At 29.9% G+C, this 12,235-nt stretch overlaps 1 protein-coding gene across 1 annotated transcript; it reads right to left on the bottom strand.

The window, feature by feature from the left end:
- Nucleotides 1-8,892: 8,892 nt before the first annotated feature.
- LOC115697078 (UDP-glycosyltransferase 79B30) lies at nucleotides 8,893-10,576 on the bottom strand. Its single transcript, XM_030623988.2, has one exon. The coding sequence runs from the start codon at nucleotides 10,506-10,508 to the stop codon at nucleotides 9,126-9,128; it is 1,383 nt and encodes a 460-aa protein (XP_030479848.1). The 5' UTR covers nucleotides 10,509-10,576; the 3' UTR covers nucleotides 8,893-9,125.
- Nucleotides 10,577-12,235: the final 1,659 nt, after the last annotated feature.

Genomic DNA, 12,235 nt, shown 5'->3' with positions numbered 1-12,235 from the left:
TTTTTTGTATATATACTATTACTATTCCTAATTCAATTCTAATTATCATTTTGAATTAATTTAATTTTTTAATTTAATTCAAGATATTAGTGTAATTTGAATTTGAATAGAATTAGTATTTATCTTTTTGCTTAAAAATCTATCTTATTTTTAAATTTGATTATATTTTTTTAAATTTAAGGTCAGATATTTATAATATCTTTTAAGATATTTATAATATCTTTTAAAGATATTTATAATATCTTTTAAGATATTTAAAAATAGCTTATCTTTTAAGATTTTTAATTAAATCTTTTTAGATATTTTGACCTTATTTAAATTTAAAATAAGATATTTATAATCATGTAATTTTAAATAGATATAAGATATTTTGCTAACTTTTAAATTTTGTTATTTTATTTATTTAAATTAAATTTAAAAATCTGAAAAGATATTTTATTTATCTTTTCTAATTTTTTATTTAATTTTTATTTTTAAAATAACATTTAATTTTTAAAAGTAGTTAGCAAATTTTTGAAATGATATTTAGGTTGGTTGAAACCTAATTTTTCAAAAAGTAGGTTTAATTTTAAATATTTTTTTTTTAATTTCGAAATTTAAATTATTATTTCCGAAATTAAAATATTTTTTTTATTTTATTTTATTTTTCGAAAATTAAAATATTTTTAATTATTTATTTTTCGAAATTATTTATTTAAAATTAAATAAATCCTACTTCCAACTATCCAGCTAACCTTGTTGCAGGAGTATGTGGTTTTAGCTTGTGTGTAAGTTTTCAAAACCTATTATTACTTGATTGCAAATAGCCATGGTTACTTTTTGCCAGATCTAATGATCTGATGGCTCCCTTGGTCAAGTTAATAATTTGTAACAGGTAAATTTTACAATCTTCTTTCATCTGTGTATGACCTAGCAACATGATAGGATCCATCCTAAGTGTGCCTGTGTGAGCCTATATGTTTATTTTGTTTTAATATAGATACATATAGGTTGTTGCTAAATAAAATGTCACACCATGATAGATTTTATTTAGGTCCATTTAGTTATTGGACCTATTCAATTAATAACAGTTATTCATTTTAAGGTTAAATTCCTCTCTTTTGGGCCTTGTGTGAGAGTTGGGAGCCATAGAAGTGGGTACGACATACTGAACCCAGCACCCCCTCACATGAACTACCCCAATTGTGAAGGCCCATTTGCCTGATTTGAATAACTGTACTAGGTTAATTATATTAGTTTGACCTAATAAAATTGAATTAGCAACATAATTAACTTTTAAAATATATGAAAATTTATTTTCATTTTAATATTTCAAAGTTAATTTTAAGAAAAATACTTTTAGTTTTAGATATCATTTCTAGATAGACTATTTGTATTTTTCTTGTATTTAATTAAATATAGAATTTTAACTAACTAAGATTCTTTCTGGAGCTTATTTAATTAAATATTCCTATTTAAGTTATAAATTAGTTGTATCAACTGATTTTTCTTATTTAACTTAAATTTGAATATTTGATTTAAATTTTAAATCAAGTTGAGGAATCTTAGGTATTAGTTATTAAATATTCTTAAGATATTTTTTAAGTTAATATCTTTTCAAATATTAACTTGAAATGGAATATCTTAGATATTTTTTGGTTAATATCTTTTCAAATATTAACTTTAAAAGATATCTTCAAATTAAGTGGTTACAACTTAATTTGTGATATTTAATTAAATCTAGATTTGAAATTATTTAAGTTTTAGATTTTTTCTATATAACTTAAATTAGATATTTTTCAAATTTTGAAAAGATACTTAGTCAAATAAGATATTTTCTAGATAGTAATTTCTAGACTACTTATTATTTCTAATATTTTAATAGGAAAATATTATACTTTTGTGAAATTAATTATTTAAATAATTAATTTTGGTACAATTTTATTAAGTATATTTTTCCTAGTATTAAATAGAAATTAATAATTAAGCCTTCTCTACACTTAATTATTTATTTCTTGAATTTAATACATTTAATTAACTTGAAAAATCTAAATATCTAAGTTGATTTTCATCATGATACTTAAATATTTATTGATTTTTCATGACACTTAATTAAATAGAAAATTATTTTTAGGTTGAAATTTAATTTTTCAACTTAAATTTAAATAATTTTCAATATATATATTTTTCTTTATTTTATTAATCAATTTCGAAATTTGCATTTTAATTATGCAATATTTTCGAATTTTTTTTTTGAAAAATAGATTGAGTTGTAAATTAATTATTTATTTTAATTAATTCTTGGACCAACTCAAATCAATGATTTTTTCATTTAATTGATTAATTTAAAATAAATGATTTTAAAATATATATATATTATTAGAAATTGAATTAACTAGTCAAAAGAATATCTAGATAGGTGATATTTTTGCTTGAAGTATTTCTTTTCTATTTTTTATTATTTTCGAAAATTGTATTTTTATATACTTTAAATTTTCGAACCCAATAAATATATTCTCAAAGGAAATTTTTAAGTTGCTAATTATTTATTTAATTCAAATTAAATTAATTTTCTTAATATTTATATTTAAGATTATTACTAAGATGGAAATAATTAATTTTATTTCAATCACCATCTAAGTATAATTTTATAAATATTATATTAAATTCTTATTTTTGAATTTTAATTCTTAATTTAGAATTTAATGAGATTTATTTATTAGAATAATAAAGAAAATACATTTTAAACAATGAGCTTTATTATTATTAAGATATTCGATCTCCATTGTGGGTTTTACACCGCGTTTATTTTAGTGAGTAATCCTCCCTAATGGAGGAACGTTCATTAGCAATTTCGCACCGTTTAATCTCGCATGATAAGTGGTTTGTAAGTGTTTTATATGGTATAGATCACCCTAATGGTGGCGACCATATTTGACTTGCAAATTGCGAAACAATGGTAGAAGCTCATGAGATAGAATAGCCTTGACTCTCGCCTAAACGGGAAAACGCTGGATTCTGATCTTGATCGAATAAAAGGTTGCTAGAATGTTTAACATTTTAGATGAGCTGACAACTCTATTCAATGGATGGTAGCTTTGACTCTCGCCTAAACGGGACATTGATATCAGTTTGTTGAAAACCTTGGAAATTATTTAGGATTGAATTTTTAAGTATTTTCTCATATCATTCCTACTTGCTATGTGCTTATAATTTCTGAATTGATTTTGTGTGTGTTAAACCATTACTAATTTCTATTTGTTGATTTCTATTATTTTGTAGTATCCTGTTTTGTCAAAATGAATCCCATGTTATCACTGTTGACTGAAAATAAGCTGAATGGATCTAACTTTAATAAATGGAATGAGAACATTAATATTGCTCTCATAGGAGAAAGTGCCTTGTTTGTTTTAACTGAGCCGTCACACGAAGTGCACAGGGATAATGCATCCAAAGCTGTGAAAGAAAAGTATGAGCGTTGGCAGAAGGCAAATGACAAAGCTCTATACTTTATGCTTTCTAGCATGGTTGACACCCTCAAAACTCGGTTTTCTAAAACTGAGAAGGCTGCTGAAGTTATGACGAAGTTAAATGAGCTATTCGGTAAGGCATCACTTCAGTCACGCTTTGACGCGACTAAGAAGTACATTAACGCACGGATGGAACCTCATCAAAATGTGCGTGATCATGTCCTCCTCATGTCCAGTTATTTCCAAGAAGCCCAGGATCATGGTGCTGAAATGGACAGTGCTACTCAAGTTAGTCTTATCTTGAATAGCCTGACTCCAGCATTTCTACCATACACATCAAATTATGTCATGAATAAGAAGGAAATTGACTTTCATGAATTAGTCAATGACCTTCAAACTTATGAAAATTTGATTGGAGGACCCAAGAAGAAAGGGAGTAAACCTCATAATCCTGGTAATGGTAATGGGACGATAAAACCTGAAGCAAATGTTGCCTCTGCTTCAAAGCCCAAATCGAAGAAGAAGTGGAAGAACACCAAGAAGCGAACAAAAGTCATGAAAAAGGCTGTTCCTTCTGGTGATGCTACACTTAAAGGAAAGTGTTTCTATTGCAATGAAAAAGGTCATTGGAAACCCCAGTGTCCTAAACTTCTTGCAAAGAAACAAGGTATTTCCATTTATAAACTTTAAAAGTTTAGTGAATTATTATCCAATTGGATTTATGATTATGGACTAACTTTGTTTATTTGTTTTCTTCTTCTTATTGGCCAAGCTACTTGAACTCAATTGAGTTGGATCAGAAAGCTGGACCAAGGGTGAAATCGTCCAGATGAAGATGAAGCTCTTCAATTTATTTTTGAATTAATTGTTTTAGTTTAAAGACAATTTGGATTTCAAATTTTAGTTAGGGATATTTATCCCTGTTTCTCTCATATTGTTGCAATATTTTTTTTAATATTAATAAAGTTTTATTTTCGAAATTCACTATTGCAATTTATGAGATTGAGCTTCATTTTATTTTATCTTCATCAATTATTACCACATTATATTTGTATGTTTGTATGTGTAAGTATTTTTATTATTGATGCAAATTCTATAATATTTACAACTCTTCATAGAGTTATATTAAATAAACACTAGAAATTATTTCTATGTTTATCAATAATTGTTCATCCCCATACAATTATTAAGAATTTGTTTAATAAAAGGATCTTATGATCTGATAGGGGTGGAGAAAAGTTAAGAAAACTATGCAGTTCAACGATCTTTTATATCTAATGAACTCTGGATAGTATTCAACTCCACATAAACTCTATCACACTAAGAGAATCATGATATTTACAACCTTTAGGGGTGGATCATAATCTCTATATACTTAGGGGTGGAGATTATCCATAGTACCCTATATGTATATTCTTAGGGGTGGAGTATATTCCACAATTCCCTATGTAACACATATCTTGTTTAAACATAGAAGTAATATAATGAGTCAGCTATTGTCAATATAAATTCTTGATCTTGATTGTATGTTCCATTTCGATTTTACTGTTGTAAGTAAAAGTTTCATACCTTTGAAAGTTCTTTGTTAAAGTTTCACACTACCTTAATTGAGTGGGAGAATTTTAAAATTCTATGCCCATCTTCATTAGGTTGATAATTGTGATAGGTACTTAAGAACACTACTGAAAAGCAAATCTAACCATTCACATGAATAGGTATAGCTTATAAGAATTATGAGAATAAGATAAAGAACTCTAGTTCAGTCCATTCGAATGACTTGAACATAGAATTCTTAATCCTCATAAAATTTGATGGTATCTTAATTTTGATTACTTTAATCTCTGGCATGTATTTTTCACTCCAAATACTAGTCTGCTATGTTGATGACTTAGTCTTAACTTAAAGTTTTAAGACTAATACAAAAGTCACAACTAGGTAATTCTCCAAACAATCAGAGGTTAAAAGTATAATTTAACCAGACATCTACTATTGAGTGGGAGCTATCTGAGATGTAATCAAATAGGGAACATTAGAAGATATTCAAGAAGGATTTATGAAAGTGATCTATATGTTAGATATTAAGGAACTGTGTATCAGTTGTCTTTGTATCTCATCATCTAATTTCGAATTATATAAGATGGTGCTTACTTTGGGGGTGGAGGAATTATTGTATAATAATTCAAGCTCTACCAGAGAAGAACTATAACTTGGTCTATTCGAAAATACCAGAAAGTTATATCACTGAAGAAAAGTCTACACTGTATTATCTCAATTACATATTTTAAAATATGAGAGATATGTCCTCTGTTAATTCAGATGTACTTTTAAAACAGTAAAGATTTCAGTATCCCTTGATGAGTAAAGCATATAGTAAAGGATGTATCATAAGTGTATTTATGAACTAGTTTCCAGAAGTTTGGGTGGATTCAAATATACTACACTTGATCTGAAGATCAAGACATCAGATTGACCTATTTGCACAGTTTGTTTTATATTAGTGCAAGTGGGAGTTTGTTGGGTTTTATGCCCTAAATAAAACTCTTTACAATATGATTAGTTATCAATATAAGAAATTTGAAGTGATTGATGTTTGCATGAATTTTACATGCTAATGGTTTAACATGTTTAATATGTTTATTACATTCATACACACAAAATCAGTTAAATCCAGATCATATGTTTATTCACAATTACAGTATCGTCAACACAGTGGAATGTGATTGTGATCATATGAATCAAAAGTTTTGGTCCCTGTTTCATCAGTGTTATTGGATTTACACTAATGTGATAATCAGCGATGATGTGTACTTACACTTGGAGTAAGTGTTATGTTCTTTCCAGGACATTAGTAAAGTATACTAGTTTCGAATGTATGGAGTATACATTGGAGAGGACCGATATTGCAACTAAGTTAAGATATTACAAACTTACCGTTATACATATCTTTCCAAGTCAATATCAGTAGTTGATCTTAAGATTAAAAGAATCTAAATCCTGATATGCTTGGGCTCAACTCAGGAGTGCTATTCATGTTCTTAGATTTATTAGTTAAGCCTACTTTCGGGTCAGGGTGATACGTATATTTTGGGAACATGATAGTATGATTGAGTGGGAGTGCTGAACATAAATATGGAATCTATAGCTTCTACTGGTGTATAGAAGTTAAGTGATGATTCCCTTCGAGCTTAGCAAATAGAAGTAAATGGATGAGCTCTTGTTTAACTGACTAATTATTAGATCACTAAACACCATTTACAGGTAGCTAAGTGTTTTAAGGGGCAAAATACATTGAGGGGTGAGAACGGTAAAGAAATCCCATCTCGATGTAAATCATCTATATAGAGGATCTTTAAATCACAATAAGATTATAACAATGGTTAAATGAGATAGTATATTGGTATCGTGAAACATACAATATGCTCTATATAAGTCTGAGAGTGCAATTCTAAGTTCTAAGAGTGGATTCAACGAAGAATTAATAAGTAGGAATTTACTTGGTAAATTTGGTTCACTTATTGGAAGCTCAGCATATAGATCCATGGTCCCCATTCTAGTTGAGAACATTCTGCTTGTAAGTCTCATTAATTGATTCGTGATTGGTCAATTATAATTCTAAAGTTAGACTATGTCTAATTTTATGAATTTTCACTAAGCATGGGTGAAATTGTAAGGAAAAGAGTTTTCTAGGCTTATTTATTTATTAATAGACTTTATATGTCTAATTAATAATTAAATTAAATGACAATATTATTTAATAATGTATTTTATTTATTAAATAATTAGTTTTGGCATTTAAAAGGTTAGAATTGGAAAATTGGCATTTTTGAGAAAATAGAGATAAAATTTGATAAAATTGCAAAATTAAGTGAGGCCCATTAACACCATATGGCCGGCCACTTAAAAGGTTTTCTCAAATTATTATTTTTATTATTTTAATGCCAAATAATTCTAAACCTAGACCTAGTAGTTGCCTATAAATAGAAAGTGATGGCTCAGTCTCACACAATGCTTTCATTAGTAATCTGACAGAAATTTCTCTCTTCAGAAAAAACTGAGCCTTCCCACTTTCTATACCTTGGCCGAAATACCTCTCTCTCTTTTCTTCTTCATCTTTTTCGTGACCCTAGTGAAAGAGTAAGTGCCCACACACAGCAAGCAGTAACTCAATCATAGATTGGAAGACTGTGAAGGATCAAAACTTGAAGAAAAAGGACATTCGGGCTCAGATCTTGATTATACTCTGCTACAGAAAGGAATCAAGGGTTAGAGATCTGAGTGGAAGGAGACATTAATTCCGCTGCATCAATGTAAGGTTTTGTTAACTTTATATGTGTTTATTTTATCGTTTTAGAAAGTTCATATTTAGGATGTTAATAAACATACTTGTGAGTAGATCTAAGATCCTGGTAAAATAATTCCCAACAGTGTTATCATTCCAATTGAAACATAATCGATATTTTATCGATCACAATGTAAAAATAACAACACAACGATATCAAGCCACAAAATCCACAAAAAATTGACTTCTCTCATTAGAACAATGACAAATCCACATCCAAATCAATAGCAATCAAAATATTGACAATCAAATACTTTTTCAAATCTAACCTTTTATAAGAAAAATTGTACCTTTTGGGCTTGGTTCTCATAGGTGGGACGTCGACGACTAGGTTTCTATTAGTGGGGAAAGGGTTCGGACTGGGTTTGGTGGTGGCCCGTGGCGGTTTAACTGGTTTGGTGGTGGTGGCGGCAGCAGTTTCGACTGGGTTTGGGTCGCCCACGAGAGAGAGAGAGAGAGAGAGAGAGAGAGAGAGAGAGAGAGAGAGAGAGAGAGAGAGAGAGAGAGAGAGATTGAGGAAGGGCGAGAAAGAGCGAGAAAATGGAGTTAAAAATTTTAAATGGAGAAATGATATCCGTCATTGGGTGTCTCGCCATTTGGTTTTCGGCGCGGTGGGTGGAGTTTTCGATGGAGTGAGTGTGCGATAGAGAGCGAGAAAAATAAAAACATTAAATGACGATATCTAGGAAAAATACTAATATCATTTAGTACAAATTAACTTGGGAACTAAATTTTTATAATTGGCTTATTTTTAGGCTTGCATAGTGAAATTTCCCTTGAGCAATAAAACTACTAATTTATCCCTCAAAAAAAAAAAAAGTTAAAATAGAAGGTTGATGATTCCCACACTTTAAATAGCAATATTTTTGCATTTTAATACACAGCCGCCGGGGACAACACTCCATAAATTTTAAAAGAAAAGCTCCCAATGAGATGATGAAATCGGAGGACACATATACCATTAATTTAGTTACACTAATTAAATAGTGTTCAATGTATACTAAAAAGCCGTATATCTTAATGCATGCGCACAGGTAATATATCCGATTTTAATATTTCTGCTTAATCAAATACTTAAGGAACTTATTTAATTCTTTTACGGGCTAACTTTTAAAAAAACATTCATTAACATAATGAAATCGGGCTCAAAAGGATTAATATGAAAATCCATTAGTTATTATATGATAGAAACAGGCAAAAAAAAAAAAAAAAAAAAAAGGTACGTAGGGTTTTAAAAGTACATATAGATTTTGAGACAAAATTAACTTGAAAAGAAATATTCCAGCAGAGCAGGCCAGTAGTTCTAGTTCTGGGGTTCCTACAAATTTGAATACTTGCTAGGTACTGATGAGACCGTAGAGTTTGTTGATAAAGGCATCAATATAAGAGTCCTCAAGCCCTTCACTCAATAGAAAATCTCTCCATTTCTTATGATTTGCCCTCACTTCCTCGCCCACGCGGCTGTCCTTATCCATCACAGCCTCCACAGCAGTACAAACACCTTCTTTTGTAAACAACCCATCTTCATCTCCTTTTTCAACCTCAACTCCAACTTTAAGATCTTTACTCATAATCCTCGCATTAATAAACTGATCTCCAACATTTGGGACCAAAACCATTTGACACTCATTCACCATAGCCTCAAGTAAAGACCCAGAACCACAATGAGTAACAAAGCACCCAACCGAGCCATGGCTCAGTATCAGATGCTGCTGGACCCAACCACCATGGACCATCCCTCTACTCCCAACTCTCCTCTTGAACCCATCTGGCAAAGCTGAATCAACTGTTTCGAACCCAATTGGAGGTTTCAGCGCCACTAAGAACGGTCTATTTGTTAACTCAAGACCCAAAACAAGTTCTTGGAATTGCTCCTTCGCCAAAACACATTCGCTTCCGAAGGCGCAGTACACCACACTTCCCTTCTCGAATTTAGAAAGAAAAGCCGCCGTTTCACCTTCCAATACCGATTTCGGTTTTTCAGGAACGACCGGGCCCGCCAGAATAACTGTCTTCCCCCACTTTTCGGCTACATAATCGGAGTAGATTCCTTCCATCTCTCTGGAGGTTTTGAAGGCGATAGCATCGCTGTCGTTTAACGAGATTTGCTGTCGTTTATGGAATGAGATGCCACTCCCGAATTCATTTTCTGTTAATTTAACCAGATTCCGAGCTTCGTGAGACTTAAATTTAATGTACGATGATGGGAAACCGGGTTTAGGCTCTAATAAATCGGCTTCCGTTAAGGGATTAACTTCGCTCAATTCTCTGTCTGAACTGATCAGGAAGCAGAGTGTTGCAGGGCTAACGGTTACGTAACAGATGGACCTAATCCCAAAACGACATGCCGTTTGAGGTACCCAATGAGTGAAATCGAAGAAGATGAATTGGGGTTTGAGGTTTTGAAGGGAAAGTTCGAGTTGGGGACGAGTGAGATCCATGGCGGTCATGAGAAAGGGCAGTAGATGGAAAGGAACGTCAGAAGTAGTTTCAGAACCGGGAGGGAGGCCTTCGACGTGAGGCACGTTTATGGGGATGAAGGAGATGAGGTGTGGGTGGAGGTTGAACGACAGTAATTTGGACTGCGTTTTGGTTGGTATGTAGAAGGAGATTATGTGGCCTCTCTCGGCTAACTTGTTGGAAATGTGGAGGAATGAGGTGAGGTGTCCCATGGCGAACCATGGATACATCGCTATGTGAAGCTTCTTTTCTTCAGCCATGTTTCTCTCTCTAGCTTGTTAATGTATTCGGTATAGTCGAGGTTTTGCTTTGCATGGCTGTACCTGAATCTCTTTTCATTTATATAGAGAATCAAGTAGAGTTAGAAAATCTCGTCAAAAAAAAAAAAAAAAATAGAGTTAGAAAAATTATATATTATATAATTGAGCCCTTCGTAATTCATTGCGTCACTGTTTTTGTTTTTTTTTTTTTTTTTTTTTTTTTTTTTTTTAATCAAAGCATTTTCCTTTTTCTTTTCTTTAGCAGAAAAAGCAAATAAAAATTTGATGCAATGATGCAACAGAATTTTTTTTTTTGTGTATATTTTAAGGTGTTAAAATTTTTGGAAAATTCTACAATACACCCCCTTAAAATGGATATATTGATGCACCCCTATCTGTTTTAGCATCCGAAATGATTTTTTAGTCAAATTTTTTCTCATGGTCATGTACGTTATAGTTATTTAAGAAATCCTGCAAAATTTTAAGAAATTTGGAAAAGTTTAACACGCCGAAAATTATGTTCAAATAGTATGTTGCACGCGTGACTATTTTATTTTATACGCGTGTAAAATAGACTGTTTGAACATTGTTTTCTATATTGTAAATTATTCCGATTTTTTCAAAATTTTGTAGAATATCTTAAATAGCTATAACGTACATGAATATGAAAAAAAATTAGACTGAAAAATTCTTCGGGATGCCGAAACAAGTTAAGGGTGCATCAATACATCTCTTTTAAGGGGGTGCATTGTAGAATCACCGAAATTTTTTATTTCATTCAAAAATATATTATTTATTTTATTTCTTTTCTATATCATTTTGAATGAGACTTAGCACCCTTGAATAATACTACTAGTAAACATTCTCGGCTTCGCGGCGGATATATAAAATATTTTAAATTATATATAAAAAATAAATTGTATATTTTAATTAATTATAATTGCTTGATAAAATTATATTAAAATTTTAATTTTAGTATTAAAACATTTGTGACATAAATATTCAAAATATTAAATTTGTTGCTAATAAATATCGAAATTCGAAAAATAGTAACATAAATCCTCATTTATAGTTTAATTTTTATGTTGATGTGTGTTAAGTTCTGGGTACCAATTTTATTGTGTTTGTTTTTAATGTTTGAGTTTTAGTGTTTTACTGGGGTTCTAATATTTGAGTTTGTGTTTATGAGATCTATTTTTATTTATTTAATTATTTACTTATTTATTTTTATAGATTTTGAGAACTTAAAATTTGATGTTGTTTCTATTGATTATTGGGATTGAAATAGTTTGATTTTTCATACGGGAATTAAAGTTTGCCTTTTCGTTTCATTGCTTGAAAAATATTAGTAGAAAATGTATGGAATGAGAATTTTGAATATATGAAAATAGAATTGAAAAATAGCATTTGAATCGAGAATTAAAGTTTATTGTTAATCTCCTTACAAAAAAAAAAGTTTGTTAATCTGTAAAGATAATATGGCTGGAAGAAGATGGAAAAATTAATTTTTATTTTTCATTTAATATGTATATAATGTTTTTTTTTAATATTTTAATATGTATATTTTAATTATTATTTGTTTTTAAAAATTATTTTTTCCAAAATAATTATTAGTTTGGTCAATGCTATATTTATATGTTGCACTTTATTGATCAACTAACAGAACGATAAATTGAGAGTTAAGTTTAGAAATTTGAGAATATCAATAGGAACTACAATGATGACAT

The sequence above is a fragment of the Cannabis sativa genome, chromosome 7 (assembly GCF_029168945.1).
Source record: "Cannabis sativa cultivar Pink pepper isolate KNU-18-1 chromosome 7, ASM2916894v1, whole genome shotgun sequence".
In the NCBI taxonomy this organism is placed as follows: domain Eukaryota; kingdom Viridiplantae; phylum Streptophyta; class Magnoliopsida; order Rosales; family Cannabaceae; genus Cannabis; species Cannabis sativa.
Note: the sequence above shows the minus strand (reverse complement) of the source record. Positions and strands in the feature narration are given on the sequence as shown.